Source organism: Ovis aries, chromosome 3, assembly GCF_016772045.2.
Source record: "Ovis aries strain OAR_USU_Benz2616 breed Rambouillet chromosome 3, ARS-UI_Ramb_v3.0, whole genome shotgun sequence".
NCBI classification, from domain to species: Eukaryota; Metazoa; Chordata; class Mammalia; order Artiodactyla; family Bovidae; genus Ovis; species Ovis aries.
The window spans coordinates 39510893-39529180 of NC_056056.1; the positions used below are offsets into that span (position 1 = coordinate 39510893).

At 42.4% G+C, this 18288-nt stretch overlaps 1 protein-coding gene across 1 annotated transcript; it reads left to right on the top strand.

Moving 5' to 3' along the window:
- The first annotated feature begins 547 nt into the window (after positions 1-547).
- Positions 548-11997, top strand: BMP10 (bone morphogenetic protein 10). The gene is made up of 2 exons (XM_004005819.5): positions 548-919; positions 6544-11997. Exons 1-2 carry the CDS (start codon positions 586-588, stop codon positions 7482-7484), a joined length of 1275 nt encoding a protein of 424 aa, XP_004005868.2. The 5' UTR covers positions 548-585; the 3' UTR covers positions 7485-11997.
- The last annotated feature ends 6291 nt before the right edge of the window (positions 11998-18288 follow it).

An 18288-nucleotide genomic window follows, 5' to 3' on the forward strand; every position in this document is an offset into this window, starting at 1 on the left:
AGATCATTCATATGTATTAACTTAACTTGGAAATGTTGGCTATTTTGTCTTTCTTCAGAAAAGCTTATGTGAGGATGAAACCCCATCACTTGCATTAATACGTATCACCATTGATGTGTGTCCTGTAGATTCCTAATGTCTATTTTATGCATGTGTGAAACCAAACCACGTAAAAGTAGAATTTAGGCATTCCTGCCAAAAGGAAGTGAATTAAAAGGAGAAGCAGAGCCTTTTCGAGGAGAAAATTGTCCTATCTCTCAGCCAGTGTCAGAATGTGGAAATGTTTACAAAATGCTCATTAAAAGAAAAAAGGATTGCAAGATAGAAACAAAATCTGGTGAGCAGTTTACACTAGGGAGATAAGAAAGGCTAGGCCCCTATGGGGGATTTGTTATCCAATTACTGCAACCTGATTTTTTGGTTGGGGGGGAGAGGAAGAGTGGTAAGGGGGAGGGGGAGAGAGGGGAAGTTTCCAAACTTGTCTCCAGTGACACGAGACATTTATGCTCCGCGAGATAAAACTGCCACTTAGAGCCCCAGGAGCGCTAAACCTTCCTGGGCTGGCCTCGGGGCTGGAGCAGAGTCATGGGTTCCGTGGTCCTGCAGCTGTGCACTCTCTCCTGCCTGCTGCTTCACGCGGTTTCTGGCAACCCTATCATGAGTCTGGAGCAGTCGCCCCTGGAAGAAGACATGCCCCTCTTCGATGATGTCTTCTCAGAGCAAGATGGTGTGGACTTCAACACACTGCTACAGAGCATGAAGAACGAGTTTCTCAAGACATTGAACCTGTCTGACATCCCCATGCAGGACTCGGCCAAGGTTGACCCACCAGAGTACATGCTGGAGCTCTACAACAAATTCGCGACAGATCGCACCTCCATGCCATCCGCCAACATCATCAGGAGTTTCAAGAATGAGGGTAAGTGGAGATTTTACTGATTAAATTTGGCTTGAGTTTTCAGAAGTGGTGGGTAAATTTACAATGGGTGGAAATAATACAACTAAGAGTAAAGACATCTATAGAGGGGTATGTGTACACAGATATTCCAAAGCAATGCACATTTTGGTCTATACTATTTTTATGGTCATTTTCCAGATAGTACTAAAAGGTATTAAAGAATAGCTTTTTAATCCAGTGCCATAAAGTGTCTACCATTTCACTATCATAATTGGCTCTTTGCAAAATTTCAATTTTGACAGCAGGTAATAAAAAATATTAATGTTGGTCTACCACTACACCTTCGTCATTTTCCAGGTAGGCCTCAGTCCCATTTGGCTTTTAATTGACTCCAGGTTTGTGAACTTCTACTTCAAATGAAAAGGTTGAAAAACAGACAAAATACAGAGTTGTGATTTGTGTTTCACTCAAACTCCGACTGAGTTTTCATTTTGTGACTTGATGTAAAAAATATTCAAACAGGATGGAAACTTACATTTTAGAGATTCTCCCTAAATTTTTGTTTTGTTTGATGTGTCATGCAGGTCCTTGAGGGCTCAGTGGTAAAAATCTGCCTGGAATGCAGGCGATGTGGGTTCAGTCCCTGGGTGGGGAAGATGCCCTGGAGGAGGGCATAGCAACCCACTCCAGTATTCTTATCTGGAGAACCCCATGGACGGAGGAGCCTGGCGGGCTGCAATCCATAGTGTTGCAAAGAGTCAGACACGACTGAAGCGACTGAGCATGCACGTGTGTATATCGTTGAAACACTGGTTACAGTTTCCAGGAAATGTGCATGCCCAATTAATGATTCAGCTTATTCTGTGTCTTTATGAAGAACAATGCACAAACTTTAAATATCATGGGAAAAGTGTGTTTCCTCCCTCTAGATCTTTATTCAGAACAAAATATAATGACCTAGAAAGTTAATCCTTTGTTTAATATGGTGCAAGTAATACAAAAAAAATTTTTTTTTCTAGAATCTATGGTAAAAGCTGTGGGTCCAAAAAGACTAATTCTCTCATATTTATCAATTATTCTTGTATAGTCATTAACCAGGTACAAAAGACAGTTTAGGTAGATGTTGGCCAAATGTTCTTGAAAGTGAACAGGTAGTAGCAAAACAGGTAGTAGCTCAGAATTTGGATTTTTGAGACAGAGTTGACTTAATAGCTGTGGATATTTAGTTTAACTTCTCTGAATCCCAATTTTTCCTCATCTGTAAATTGAGAATAATATACCTACATAGCAGGCTTCCCAAATGGCGCTAGTGGTAAAGAACCTGCCTGCCAGTGCAGGAGACTTCAGAGACATGGGTTCAATCCCTGTGTCAGGAATCTCCTCTCCTAGAGGAGAGTATGGCAATCCACTCCAGTATTCTTACGCGGAGAACCCCATGGACAGAGGAGCTGGTGAGCTACAATCCACAGGGTGGCAAAGAGTCCAACACAACTGAAGTGACTTAGCAGACACACATACATACATATAACACATTGAGCAATTTCACAAAGAGGTCACGAGTAAGAAAGTACACAATTGCTATGAAGTTTTGAATGTCAGTTATTGCTAATGAATTCCTCAAATTTTAGGCATTGGAGGAAGTATTGAATAGGTATTGCTCAGTCCTGGAGAAACTATTTGGTTTAAAAATGTAGGTGACTGCCAGTTTCAAATATTTAGTAACACTGGAAATGTGACTTCATAACATTTAGTAACATAATGACAATGACAAGTTGAAACTACAGATTCATTTTGGGTCAGTCTGAATTGAAAATAAACAATCTCCTTCCCTATGAAGCCTTCCTAATGCTTCTGATTACTGATCCCTGGGCAGCTGGCTCAGAATGTGGGTGGGAAAATGTTCGCATCCCTGGGGAAAAAAGTTTTTTTAGTTCTCACTTCTGTGGAGGATTTGGATAATCTAGGTCAGGAAGTTCGATGGCACCCCACTCCAGTACTCTTGCCTGGAAAATCCCATGGATGGAGGAGCCTGGTGGGCTGCAGTCCATGGGGTCGCCAAGAGTCTGACACGACTGAGCGACTTCACTTTCACTTTTCACTCTCATGCATTGGAGAAGGAAATGGCAACCCACTCCAGTGTTCTTGCCTGGAGAATCCCAGGGACGGGGGAGCTTGGTGGGCTGCCGTCTCTGGGGTCGCACAGAGTCGGAATGACTGAAGCGACTTAGCAGCAGCAGGAGCAGGTCAGGAAGTGAAGTTTTCAGAGCTCCTTATTACTGAAGATCAGCGAGGGTGGGAGCAAACCTCTCCGTGAACGCCCCTGCTGCCTGCACCTCTGTCAGTCCTTGGGTGAAAACGCACAGCCCACGGTCATGAATCCCGCACTGCATTCACCCTGTTGGCTGTTATTGTCTTTCTTCGATTTTTTTGCGTTTGCACAGCGCAACTCCCTAGGAGACAAAGCCCAACAAAACAAAATAAAATTTCCTCTACATCTGACTATCAGGGAAAAACAAGAGCCTCCTCCAAGGTGGAAAAACAGGACATTATTTCCTACCACTGCTTTGAACTCATCTTGGAGAAGTCAGTTCTCTGCATTGAGGCTTGATTTCTTCCAGAATCAGATGACCAGAAGAGCAATACAAGCATTATAGAATCACTGTAAGAGCTAGATAAAACAGTTTGCAAAGCACCTGGCACAGGAAATTTGCTCAACAAACCTTAGTTCCCTCGCCTGAAATATAACACCATTATTATTACTATACTTGCACAAGCCCAGTGAGCTTATTTTTTATACCAGCTCTATTGAAGCATAATTGACATACAGTAAACTTCATATATTTAAAGTGTGTAATTTAACCGGTTTTGACTTATGTAAACCTCCATCAGGACCACCACCACCATCCAGATAGTGTGACCATACGCATCATCAGTGAAAGTTCGTTCTTTTGTGCTTCTCTGTAAACACTTCCTCCCACAACAGTGAGCTTTTATTGTGTGCATTTTTTAAATGGATGGAACACTAGTTTATTTCCCTATTTTTGGTTTTCTCATGTTTCCTGTCCAAGGGGAGTAAAGCTTCCTCCATTCATATGGTGGGGGTCGGGGGAGGCGTACAACTACCAAATTGCTTGATATATTAAGGACACACATCGTGCCCGTAATCAGTTCGGTTTGATGTCCAGAATCATCAACTCATCAATATTTTTTAAAGTGCTATCTCCATCGCAGTAGATTAGGGGCATAGCAGGGAATTTAAGTTGTGGTGCCTGACAGTAGGATGTCAATCTATTAATAGTTGGGAGGATCCACTTATAAAGACAACTGAGAAACAAGGACACGGGGAGCAAGGTCAAAGGAGAGATAGACAGAGTAAGTACTCAAGTTACCCAGAAGGGAGTGGGCTTCCAGATAGGGAGGTGAGGAAAGGAGGGTCCCGGAGGGAGGGCTCACAGCTAGAGAGGTGGAGAAGAGGGAGTAGACCTTTTCAAGGGTCAGAAGAACATATCTACTGCAATAGACAGTAAAGCAAAGAAATGTTTGGGCAAGTAGTGAAGATATCAGTCTGCTTTAAATAAGAAACTTTTAAGAGATTTGTTTAATCTTTCAATCAATATTAATTGTTAAATTGCATTACTCCATGCTGCTGGCAAAGAATGGGAGCTATGACTGGGTCAACAGATTAAGACCTGATTACAGTCTAGTTTTGAGAGCCATGCTAGAGAGTCTAAATGCATTCTATTCACCTAGTTCTCACTGGTGGTGTATAAGAATATTTGGGGTGGTACCCAGAGGAAGCTGTAACTCATGTGAAATCATTATATATTTTTGTTAATGTGGATTGAAAAAAAAATCCACATAACTATCATCTTAAACCTCTCATTTCAAGAATAGAGCTGCTTAGGACAAGTCTAAAAGTTAGTATGAAAACAATCAAATCAAATTAAATATTAAAAAATACAATCTGGCATAGGGACCTAACAGAAATCATGAACCGGATATACAATTGGGAAAATGTTGCCAAAGATAATGGAGATCCCCTCAGATGATGATTCTGAGCCTCTTTGGCATCGTGGAACACTTTGATTGAAGACAGATGCCTTTAGGGATTCATCATAGACAGGTTCTACCTGGGGCAAACTACTTCCCTGGTGGCTCAGATGGTAAAGAGTCTGCCTGCAATGTGGGAGACTGGGGTTCGATTCCTGAATTGGGAAGATCCCTTGGAGAAGGAAATGGTAACCCACTCCAATATTCTTGCCTGGAAAATCCCATGGACAGAGGAGCCTAGGGGGCTACCATCCATGGGATCGCAAAGAGTTGGACATGATTGAGCGACTAACACACAAGTGTACAAGTGTACAAGATTTGGACACCTATAAAATTTGCATATAGGGAGTCAACATGATAATATCTGGAGGTGTGCTTCTAAGACTAAGGGACCTTCAAAGTTTTATTTCATAAACATTCTGAATGTTTCCTATGTGCACAAAATCAAGGGCAAAATTAAGGCAACCAATTCACCCTCAAGGTTCATTTTCCCCCATCCCTCCTTACAAAGGACCGCACACTCCAGATTCAACTGTGGTGACCCCCTTAGTGTTATGGCTATCTTGTTGAACTTGTTAGGCTTTGGTGTCTAGAGCAGGGGTCAGCAACTTTTTTCCTGTAAAGGGCCAGATAAGTAAATATTTTAAGTTTTGTGGGCCATATGATCTCTGTTGAGACTATTAACTCTGCCAATGTAGTGCAACAGTATCCACAAACATAAGGCAGAAATGAATAGTATAATATAGTGAAAGTCGCTCAGTTGTGTCCGACTCCTTGCAACCCCTAGGATTATACAGTCCATGGAATTCTCCAGGCTAGAATACTGGAGTGGGTAGCCTTTCCTTCTCCAGGGAATCTTCCCAATCCAGGGATCGAACTCAGGTCTCCTGCATTGCAGGTGGATTCTTTATCATCTATCAGGGTGAACTTTATGTCCAAAACCAGGTGGTACAGGACTCACCTTGTGGTCCAGTGGTTAAGAATCCACCCTACAATGCAGGAGCTAGGGGTTCAGTCCCTGGTCAGGGAACTAAGATCCCATATGCCTGCAGCCAAGTTTAAAAAACAAACAGGTGACAGGGCCGATTTGATCCATGAGCTAGGTTTACAAACCCCTGGTCTAAATGGATGTTTTTCTGGAAGGTCCTGACTATGTGAAGGACTCCATCCATAAGTACAAATATGAAAAGCCATGACAACCTCATCTCTGAAAAGTTTCAAGCAAAGAACAATCACCTTACAGTTCATTTGATAACTCCTCACTGGTTAGAAAATTTTGCCTGCACAATCTCCAAGGACCCTCCCAGTTTTGTAATTCTGTGACTGATAAGTTATGGGAACCAGGCTGGGTGTATCTTCTCTCTTTCATTAGGGGGCCAGTTTCCATTTATTCTTGGCAGCTTAAGGTGGTCTAGCATTCAATGCTTGACCTTCAGTACTTTCTCTTGGAGAATGCCAACACTGTGTTTGTTTTCACTGATTTTCCTTCATTCTCTCTGCAAGGAGAGAGTGGACAGGCACTCTTATTGCATAAATAAGCATCTGTTTTTCTCTGATAGATGCTGCAAATCTGATTTCTGTTTTGTGTTTTCCAGATCTGTTTTCCCAACCAGCCAGTTTTAACGGACTCCGAAAATACCCTCTCCTCTTCAATGTATCCATCCCTCACCATGAAGACATCATCATGGCTGAGCTCAGGTTGTACACCCTGGTGCAAAGAGACCGACTTATATATGAAGGAGTGGACCGGAAAATCACCATTTTTGAAGTACTTGAGAGCAAAGAGGACCACGAAGGGGAAAGAAGCATGCTGGTCTTAGTGTCAGGGGAGATCTACGGAACCAACAGTGAGTGGGAGACTTTTGATGTCACTGATGCCATCAGGCATTGGCAAAAGTCAGGCTCATCCACCCACCAGCTGGAGGTCCACATTGAGAGCAAACACGAAACAGAGGACACACTTGGCAAGGGACAACTGGAAATAGATACTAGTGCCCAGAATAAGCATGAACCTTTGCTTGTCGTGTTTTCTGATGACCAAAGCAGTGAGAAGGAGCGGAAAGAGGAACTGGATGAAATGATCGCTCACGAGCAATTCCCAGAGATGGACAACCTGGATTTGGACGGTTATTCCAACGGACCTGGGGAAGAGGCTTTGCTGCAGATGAGGTCAAATATCATCTATGACTCCACTGCCCGCATCAGAAGGAATGCAAAAGGAAACTACTGCAAGAGGACCCCGCTCTACATCGACTTCAAGGAGATTGGCTGGGACTCTTGGATCATCGCTCCACCTGGATATGAAGCCTATGAATGTCGTGGTGTTTGCAACTACCCCCTGGCAGAGCATCTCACCCCTACAAAGCATGCGATTATCCAGGCCTTGGTCCACCTCAAGAATTCCCAGAAGGCTTCCAAAGCCTGCTGTGTGCCCACCAAGCTCGAGCCCATCTCCATCCTCTATTTAGATAAGGGCGTCGTTACCTACAAGTTTAAATATGAGGGCATGGCTGTCTCTGAATGTGGCTGTAGATAGGAGAGGAATCCTGTGGCTTATTTAATAACTGTAAATGTGTATATTTTGTGTTCCTATTTAATGAGATTATTTAATAAGGGTGTACAGATCATAGAGGCTTGCTGCCTTAGGGAATATTTCAGGTGGGTTTGTTGTAGGAAATCCATGTTTTATTCTGCAGTCAAGTCCCTTCCGATCTATTTTTCTTTGGACTTACCATGTCCTGGCAATGCCATCTCTAACAGCAAGGAGCAAGCCCACACTACTTGCCTTCTATGTCAATTCAAAAGGAACACCACTAAGCAGAAATACAGTGTTAAGAGAGGTAGATATTTGTGTATGTATATGTGTACATAGATAAGCTTATCAACCCTTTTGGATCTACAGAGGCAGATTCTACTCACATGCACCATCAAACGTGTATATATTAAAAGCCACTGGGAAGGTCTCAGTCACCTCTTCTCTGAGTAGGATTTACATTAAGATAAATTGCACCAGGAATTTAACCATCCTAGGAGCTATTCCATCTCTTTAATACTCTTGGAACTCTAGATGCAGCTTTGGTGAGTTGAATTTCTGTCATTACTCAGAGCAGCAAAGCCTGGTAAAGAGGCTGTACATTAGAGGGGAGGGGTTGTTTGATACAGAAACCAAAGGGCTTCAAGGGGCAGTGGCCTTAAGGGACAATAGCAAGGAGGAGCCCCTGGGAGACTAGTGTGCTTTCGAAGGTGGTGCCTTGTCAAGAAAGGAAAGCAGGGGACTTCGTCTGTTCCTGAGGTGATAGAAAATTCAAGGCCTAATGTGTTGGCCTTTATGGCTACAGAGGGTGTGGGAGGTGGGAAAGGCTCCTAGGGGAGGAGGGACAAAGAATAGAGATGTCCCAGGACTGTTTGTAACAGTATAAGCAGGTCTAATTGGATAGTTAAATATTTTGGACAAAATGAAATTATCAAAGACCAAGAGAAGGAAATATCAAAAGGGATCTGTTTGTTGGACTCTTCACTTCTTACTCTTTTCTTCACGTTTTCTCCTTTGCCTCTGAACTTCTGCTCTTGCTTTTTCCCACATTTTCACTTCCGTCTCCCTTTCTGCCCCTGCACTTTGTGAACTTCTTCCATTCCTGTGTCCCATGTCTTCACTGGCTTTCGCTGTCCCTGCTGTGAGCTGAAAGAGGACACCTAAAGAGCATTTGCTCTTAGGATAGAAGAAGTTAGTGCTTTATGTCGAGATTTCCCCCTGATATTTTATTTAGTTGAATTGCTAATATATAAGAATTTTGTTCATGAAGAATACTAAAGTGTAAGAAAAAGAGAACCAGAGTCAAAATGAATACACTTAAACAAATGAGGTAGTGAACAGACACACAACAAATGACTTGAAAGCCAAGCTGGAATTTAGAAATCGGCTATGGTAGAAACCTGGTGCCTTCCCTTCCTTCTCCTGCTGCAGTCTTTCTGTTTTGCCAGGATGAAGGGGCTGGGAAGTTGCTTCTGATGGGAATGGTCTGGGAGGTCTGCCCAGTAGTCGGCCAGTTGGAAGGATACTTGAGACTCTGACTTTGGTCTCAGGGCTCCTCGTGCAGGACCACAGGTGCTGTGTAGGCAGAACCATGGCAGAATTGTTCCAGCACCTCCAGGCAGATGACAGGGATGGTCCAAGCTAGAACTGGAAATGTGGTTCCCCCACCCTCACCCAACCGAATTCTTCTTTAAGAAGTTTTGCACTTTTTTTTTTTAAACCCTGGGAAGCCATCAGCCTTCCTTTGACAAGACTCTGGGTTCATAAAACTCATCTTGCACTAGAAAATAGAGGCAAGGGAAGCTATTTTGAAGGACATTTTGCCGAATTTGGACCTCAGCTCTGCACATCCATTGTCTGCTGGTGTCCAGAGGGTGAGTCCTGGAGAATTCATTGGCTCTGGAAAAATGGAGTTTTGGCCAGCAGTGGGTATATGGTGACTGACAATTTGAGACAACTAGGCAACTCAGAATTATTCAGTGATGGAATGTCTCCTACCTAAAATGGTGTGCATGTGTGTGTGTGTGTGTGTGTGTGTGTGTGTTTGTGTATCTGGCTTTATATAGCCAAGCTTAGTACCCTCTGTGAGAAGGGGTCCATCCTTTCCATTCATGGTACACATCATTTACTCATATACTCTATAGTACTTCTAAAGGATACTGTAATAGACATATGGTAAAACCTTGGTTGAACAGGATTGTTCTAGTTAGATAAAAACCAACCAAGATTTTCTTTATATGTAAAATACATAGGAGTCATATGCTGGTGAATGCTTTATAACCAGCAGTGGTAAGGATGGGAATGGTAGGAGGGAATAGCTCTGATTTGTGGGTTTTGGTGGTATAAATATCCCCCCCTCCACCACCATGGCCTATTTCAAGCCACCAGTGTATTGTCAGTTGGCTCACAAAATTCCCATAAACGTAACGGCAGGTTCTCAGGAGTCACGCATGCCAGCTCTGGTACCCTCCGCTGTTAGCATATAGATAATAAAACACTGATGGTGTGAGGTGCCAGACTCTGCTTTTTTCATCCCCTCTCCTGGCTTTGCCGGGTTCCTAGAGAAGTGTGTCATGAGCCCTCCTAATCACTCTTCCATTAAAGAGATGTGAAAATCTAAGCTGTAAGCAATCAGGCTGCATATGCCAGGTATTTCTCTTTTTACTGCAGTCCAGATGTAAACATGCGTTTCTAAGATTTTCTTCTTCCCTACAGAAAGAGAGTGCAGAAAGCCATTTACTGCTTATTCGAATGTTTTTTTTTTTTTCTTTCTTCTCATCAAAAAATGAAGAGACACTGACCATAGATAGCGGAGCCCTGCCATCTCCCCTTAGACCTCCTGAAGCATGTTTGCAACCTCTCTACATCACTGCATTGATGCAGAGCCAGGAAGTTGTCAGACCCTTAGGAAAGTAGAATTCCCTACTGTCTTTTCTGTCATAGACCTTTGCTATGTCCCACGCGTCTTTTTTTATACTTTTATGGCAGAATTATCATCATAGAAGTTGATAAACCTAAATGACTTTCGAGGAGAAAGATAGCAGAGGGACTTTGGCAGCCAACAACCCAAATATTCATGTAAAAGTTTCTAGGCTTCCTACTATTTATTGATGGATATATTTATTTTTGTAATATAGTGTAGAATACCAAATATTTTATTTTTATGTTTGTGATTCTCTCTTGGATAAAAGAGTCTTCTGTGCTTTTTCAAACAGTATCTTCCCCTAAATATGGCTCCTTTACAATGTATGGCCTATATTTTCATCTCTCTCTTTTTGCACCAACATTTCCTGTTTAAGGAGTCTTTTCATAACCTTGCCATAACTTTGTATATTTGTACCTTGTAGGCATGCTGTGAGCGCCTTGGCATGTTTACTGATTTGTAAATAGGACAGTTTTAACTGAAGTGCCCATGTTTTCAGAAAACATTGCATCAGTAAATGTCACTCTAATGAGCTGACACTATCATTTTGCTGTGAGAGGCAAATGTCAGGATGTGAGGGACTAGGATTGCTGCTCAGTGAATGGAGACAGAATGTAATGGGGGCCTTTCATCCCCCCAAACTGGGTGTTTCCCCTCTGATCTTATCCATTGCCTTCAATGACCCACCAATTCAGATATCCAGTTGGAAAAATCTGTTAGTAATTGGACCCATTATGCTATCAATGAAAAAGATATATATAATATATATATTAATTTAGTGATTTCTCCAAAGAATCAGTCTTAAAGTGAATAACTTCCTTCCTGCATGTAATTTTTTGGTCTGGAACAGTGGTAAATACTTTCCCCAGAACTCTGAGTAAATTTTGTGGTATTCTTTGGAACTTTCATTGTTGAAGTAAAAGATACTTTCATAGAAAGGAATTTTACGTATGACTGCTTACTGCACTCATCAACAGACTATAAAATCCAGCAGTGTTTTAGCAAAACCATTTGCAGTTTGTAACACTGGAGGGACCTTGCCCTTTTTAAAGACTGTGGATCTTTTCACAGAGTCACCATGGGTGGTACTTAGCCCTTTTTGGATCTGGTTAAAAAAAGCAATGTTTCTGTGACTCTGCCTTTTCTTGGCTCCAAAAAAGACATTTGGTTTCACACATTAGAATGAAGGAAAGTAGATAATGTATAATAGCAGCAAAAAAGGGTGTTTCTGGGTGTGGAAATGTATGCAAAATGAACAACCCCATCAAGGAATACCGTTGGTTGTGATCCACATGTTTCCATTGCACACGAGCACTTGTTTTGTGAGAGTCTGGCCTGAGTGCTGTGGGAATGTTGACTGCTCGCCCCCACCTAACACGCCCCCACAAACACGGGAAATCGGCTAATACCGCAGTCACTCTGAACCAGCTGAAGCACGTTCATGTTCTCTTGTCAAACCATGTCTAAATGTATGTAGTAACTATTAGACTAAAGTGAAGATGGAAATAAATATTTGACACTGTGTTCATAAGCCACATGTGTACATTCAAGATCATCTTGTTAAATAAAATGGACAAATTATTTTGACAATAATTATTTGCAGCTTATTTTCCTTGAGATGAAACCTTTTCTGCCTTCCCTTCCCACCCCACCCCCTTCTTTTGCATATCTGTTTCACAGTCTATTCTGATGGAATAAAGCTTCCTGCTACTTTTGTAGAGCATGGCCAGAGGAAATGATGAGCTGGTTTTGGTCTCTGGTCTCCCCAGAGAGTGAGTAATTGTTTCTGTCATTTTATACAACTTTCTATGAATCCCAAGAATTCCAGAGACATACATAGACAATGATGTTGGTTCCTGTCAATAATTGAGAAATATTTCTTCTTTGAGTGTGGAATGAGGCAGGACAAGCAGAAGTTTCTTTGGGAAACATACTCATGCTAAATTTCACTGAAATTTGATTATTCAAACTTTAGAGAATCTCAGGCTTAGAAGGGAACTTGAAAGTTATCCGAGGGCTACTCAGGCAGCCGCCAGAACATCTTTCATCTTTTCTGCAAATATTAGTGATGAGAAGGGAACACACTTCCTTTAAGGAGCACCTAATGCGTTTTTAGAGGGGCTGCCTTGATTATACTCACTTCATCAAGTAGGTTAGGTCCTTATGCATACAGGTCACTTCATGAGAGACAAAGGTAAACAGAAAGCTGTTAGGGTTCTTCCTTATATGACATTTAATTCTCTCGCAGTGACCCTCACAGCTTTCCAGTTCCTAGCACTTGGGGCGGAACATGTACATCTGATCGACCTTCCTGACAGCCTCTCTGGCTTGCAGACAGCTCTTCTGTCCTTCTGGATCCACTGTTTCCCTTGTTCTGCAATAGGAAAGGAAAATGTTAGGTGCTCAGAGGTGTCCGACTCTTTGTGACCCCATGGACTGTAGCCTGCCAGGTTCCTCTGTCCATCGAATTTTCCAACCTAGAATACTGGAGTGGGTTGCCCTTTCCTTCTCCCGGGGATATTCCTAAGCCAGTGATCAAACCAGGGTCCCCTTCACTGCAGGCGGATTCTTTACTGTCTGAGCCACCAGGGAAGCAATAGACTATGTTGAAACACACGCCCAGAAACAGCTCCTTCAGCCAGAGGCAAACAGAAGGAAGGCCTGTACCTGGTCTGGACCTTGGCCCTGATGGGGTAATAGGTTTGGTGGACAGACAGATGGTGCTGCTTGTCCTGGGAGGAAGTTTACTCTTATGGCAGAACATGGGATCTGAAGGACATAGAGACAGTCCCAGGTGGGTTAAAATTCCTTTTATCAATCATCCTGCACCTCTGCTCTTAAGGTGAATGGGTCTTTGTGATGTTGAGGGAAAATAGTGTCATGAGAGGAGCTCCATGTGACTCTAGTCACGTGGACAAGAGCCCGCTTTTGTAGAGAAGTGACTATTTGTAAATAAGGGGCCTGCTTGGAGAAGGTGAGAGCTTGTTAACTTGGGTGGTTATAAATGGATTATGTGATTATCTTCAACTCACTCCCCCAAACTGTCAGTTTACAAGAACCAGCTCCTGCCTTCTCTTAACGTTCATCAGACAGTTCACACAGATCCACAGGAGCTCAGCTCATCCCAAGGAGAAAGTCCAGAAACTACACAGACACCCAGTCTATTTTCACTCTTAAATGAGATTCTGAGACTCTTGTAAAAGCTTTAGGACTCTCAGTTCAAGTTAAGATTCTTCGGTGGGAAGTGTGAAGCAGAGTTTCAGCAGAAAATTTTCACTCACAGGATACAAGGCCAGCTTCTTCCCACAGAAGAGAAATGGTGTTAGAAAATACAGTTCTAAACCAGTCCATTCTGAAGGAGATCAACCCTGGGATTTCTTTGGAAGGAATGATGCTAAAGCTGAAACTCCAGTACTTTGGCCACTTCATGTGAAGAGTTGACTCATTGGAAAAGACTTTGATGCTGGGAGGGATTGGGGGCAGGAGGAGAAGGGGACGACAGAGGATGAGATGGCTGGATGGCATCACTGACTCGATGGATGTGAATCTGAGTGAACTCCGGGAGTTGGTGATGGACAGGGAGGCCTGGCGTGCTGCGATTCATGGGGTCACAAAGAGTCGGACACGACTGAGCAACTGAACTGAACTGAACTGAACCCCTCTAATACTCCCTCGTTAGTATTTTTGCCTAAAATGCATGATATAACCTGACCAATTACGAGGGAATATCCGATGAGTCCGTTTGGAGAATATTCTAGAGCATAACCAAGCTGTACTCTCTTAAATCTTTGAGGAAAGGCAAAGAAAAACTGAGAAGTTATTATAGATTAAAAGAGGCTAAAGAGACATGACAACTAAGTGCAACACATGAGCCTAGATTGGATCCTAGACCCGCACCCTCAGTGCCCTCTTCCACCAAAAGAGCAAAAGGACATTCTCTTTTTGTTAAGTTCTCTACTTCTCAGGGGGTAGAGTCTTCAGCTCTACACTCTCAAATGACGGTCATTTTTTAAAAAAAAATCTTCTGCATGGTTATTGCTCTTTCTCTGAAGCTGTGGGGAGTCGTATGGGAGGAGTAACTAGGCCTTTTGCCCAATGTCATCTGCAAGAAGCAAGCAAATAGCATTCAAAAGAAGACCTTTGCCCAGTGGGTAGACAGAAGGAAAACAGAGTAGAGGGGAAATTATTTATCCGCGTGGCAAACGTGATGTCAGTACATGAGCTATGGCCAAGCATTTTCCTGAAATAACCACGCTCAACACTCCATTCCCCGAAAAGAAGCACGCTTTTCAGGCAGTAAACCATCTGTTTTAAGTGTTTAGAAAACGGCTCTCCAATCACTGGTAATTTAAACTTCCTTATACCCCAGTTCAATGTTTGATAAGGAAAGAGTGCTAACAGGATGGGAACTGAGTGACTATATTAAGAAACCCAGCCAGAACAAAAACCAGCCCCCTGCAGCTATGTTGTTTATGCTCCAGATCCATCTGTTTTAATTAACGTAATATTTACATGAGACCAGCTCCTGTCACATGTTCTGTTCTTTAATATTTTTTTGTTTTTATGGGGGGTGTTGTTGTTGCCTTTTTTAAAGTTCCTACAAAAGCACAACACAGTGAAATCATACCATTGCAGCCTAGCCCCCAAGGGCCAGGTCCTCTTGCTTTGCATAGTACGGGGTCAGGTATTAAGTTGCTGGATGAAATATAGGATGCCCAGTTAAATTTGAATCTAAAATAAACAATTAAAAATTGATTGAGTATGTCTCAAATATTTGCATGGGACATACATATACTAAAAGTATGTTTGTTGTATATCTGAAATCCAAATTTAATTGGATGTCCTGTGTATTATTTGCTAAATCTGTCAGCCTTCATGGGTTATTGCTCAGAAGATTCCTTGAGCAGAAAGAGCCAGAGGAAATGAAGTGTATCGATTCCCCAACTAGCTACTCAGAGGATAACAAATCAAGCCTAGCTGGGTTCATTGTTGATGAAACTTAGAGATTTGAAGTTGAAATCCACTTCACTATGATAACTGCTAACATTAAAAACAGTAGCAATCCCAGACAAATCCTCCTCCTTCTTTCCCTGGAAATCTTACCTTCAGAGTTTCTATTTTTCATGTTCACTTTGCCTATTTTGGATTTTGTTATATTCACAAAAGTGAAATTGCTGGAGATAAATGATGTACATATATAGACTATATCATTCTAAGAGATACTACCAAGTTATTCTCCAAAATATTATACTATCCTGCCCCACCAGCTGGATACAAGAAGTCTGTTTCTAATATTAAATACTAATTAAATTCTAATATTAAATACTATTGTTTTTATTAATGGATGCTTCCTTAGTTGAAATATGTCCCCTCAAAATGTATGTTGAAGCTCTAACCCCTAGCTCCTCAGAGTGTGACCTAATTTTAAATAGTGTCTTGAAAAAGGTAGCTGGATTAAAATTAGGTCATTAGGGTAGTCCCTAACCCAATATAACTGGTGTCCTTATACAAAGGGCAAATTTGGACAAAGATCTAGACATGCACACTGGGAGAACATCTTGTAAAAATGAAGGCAGAGCTCAGGGTGATGTATCTCCAAGATGAGGAATGCCGAAAATTGTCAGCAAACCACCAGAAGCTAGGGGAGACCAACTTCTCCATCACACTCCTCAGATGGAACCAACCTTGCTGTCACCGTAATCCTAGACTTTTAGCTTCAAGAACTGTGAGGCAATATGTTTCTGTTGTTCAAGCCACTCAGTTTGTGGTACTTTGTTATGGCAGCCCTAAGAAACTAATTCAGATGCTAAGTACAATGTGCTCAGGTGCTCAGTTGTGTCCAGCTCTTTGCAATCTGCAGCCCTCCAAGCTCCTCTGTCCATGGAGTTTTCCAGGTTAGAATATTGGAGTGGGTTGCCATTTCCTCCTCCAGGGGATCTTTTCGACCCAGGGACCGAATGCTAAGTACAATACACTTAATTTAAAAATCTGTTTCTTTAATGATTGGTGAATTTGAATATCTGTTTTTACATATTTCTTGATTAATTTTCTTTATTCTGCCAGTAGACTTGTCTTGTCTTTTACCCACTGTTCGTTCACATTCTTCTAGCTGGTCTGTTGAAATCTGTATATTATATGTAATCAATCCTTTGTTTTACGCTACCAATGGTCTTCCTGGTTTGTCATTTACTTTTCAACTTTCAAAAATATTTTATTTTTCTTTTCAAAAGTCTTAAACTTTTATTTAGTCAAATCTGTCAGTCTTCCTTTGTAGCTTCTTGATTTTGCATGTTATGCTTAGAAATAATTTCCCTACCTCAAAATTATTAAAATGTTTGGTTGGCAAAGTAATATATGGTCCAGCTCAATGAAACAGTTAAATGAAGAAGAAATAAAGAGGAGAAGAAAGCTTTTTTCCTGACTAGGACTGCTGCTGCTGCTGCTAAGTCGCTTCAGTCATGTCCGACTCTGTGTGACCCCATAGACGGCAGCCCACCAGGCTCCCCCATCCCTGGGATTCTCCAGGCAAGAACACTGGAGTGGGTTGCCATTTCCTTCTCCACCTGACTAGGACTAACATAAGCCAATTTCACGCTGGGACTGGAAAAGGCTTAAAGCTTTGCTTCTTTCCTCTGAGCTCTTTGGAAAAAAAAAAAAAAAAACAAACCTTTGATTTTGCAACTGCCTTTGACTCTGCAGTTTCTGTGACCTGAGTGTCTGCTTGCTGCCTCCTGCAACACCCAGGGAACCAGCGGTACCACCCCCTCCTGTCATGTTCTTAGGCAATTATATTGGATGGTGTTCCCATTATGCATCACTATATAAGCAACCTTACTCAGATATGCAGATGACACCACCCTTATGGCAAAAAAGTGAAGAGGAGCTAAAAAGCCTCTTGATGAAAGTAAAAGAGGAGAGTGAAAAAGTTGGCTTAAAGCTCCACATTCAGAAAACGAAGATCATGGCATCTGGTCCCATCACTTCATGGGAAATAGATGGGGAAACTGTAGAAACAGTGTCAGACTTTATTTTGGGGGGCTCCAAAATCACTGCAGATGGTGACTGCAGCCATGAAATTAAAAGACGCTTACTCCTTGGAAGAAAAGTTATGACCAACCTAGACAGCATATTCAAAAGCAGAGACATTACTTTGCTGACTAAGGTCCGTCTAGTCAAGGCTATGGTTTTTCCAGTAGTCATGTATGGATGTGAGAGTTGGACTTTGAAGAAGGCTGAGCGCCGAAGAACTGATGCGTTTGAACTGTGGTGTTGAAGAAGACTCTTGAGAGTCCCTTGGACTGCAAGGAGATCCAACCAGTCCATTCTGAAGGAGATCAACCCTGGGATTTCTTTGGAAGGAATGATGCTAAAGCTGAAACTCCAGTATTTTGGCCACCTGATGCGAAGTGTTGACTCATTGGAAAAGACTCTGATGCTGGGAGGGATTGGGGGCAGGAGGAGAAGGGGACGACCCAGGATGAGATGGCTGGATGGCATCACGGACTCGATGGATGTGAGTCTGAGTGAACTCCGGGAGTTGGTGATGGACAGGGAGGCCTGGTGTGCTGCAATTCATGGGGTCGCAAAGAGTTGGACATGACTGAGCGACTGAACTGAACTGAACCCAAATAATCATAGTCATTTATTTTGGTCATGAAATCTGAGTGCTGATTAGGCTCATGGGGGAAGAACCTTCTTTCCCATCTCAGGCAGTCAGACAGGGGCTGGGGGTTCATCACCTCTAAGGCTTCCTCACTGACATCTGTGGCATCTGGCCTGGGACACCTTGTATCTCTCTCTCTGTCTATCCATGCTGTCTCTCCATGTGGCTTCTGCAGGGTAGTCAGACATCTTCTCTGGTGGCAGAATGTTTCCAGCATGCAT

Coding starts and splice junctions, on each gene's coding strand:
- BMP10 (XM_004005819.5), top strand. CDS start 586: ATGGGTTCCGTGGTCCTGCAGCTGTGCACTCTCTCCTGCCTGCTGCTT. Junction 920..6,543: donor CAGGAGTTTCAAGAATGAGG/GTAAGTGGAGAT, acceptor TGTGTTTTCCAG/ATCTGTTTTCCCAACCAGCC.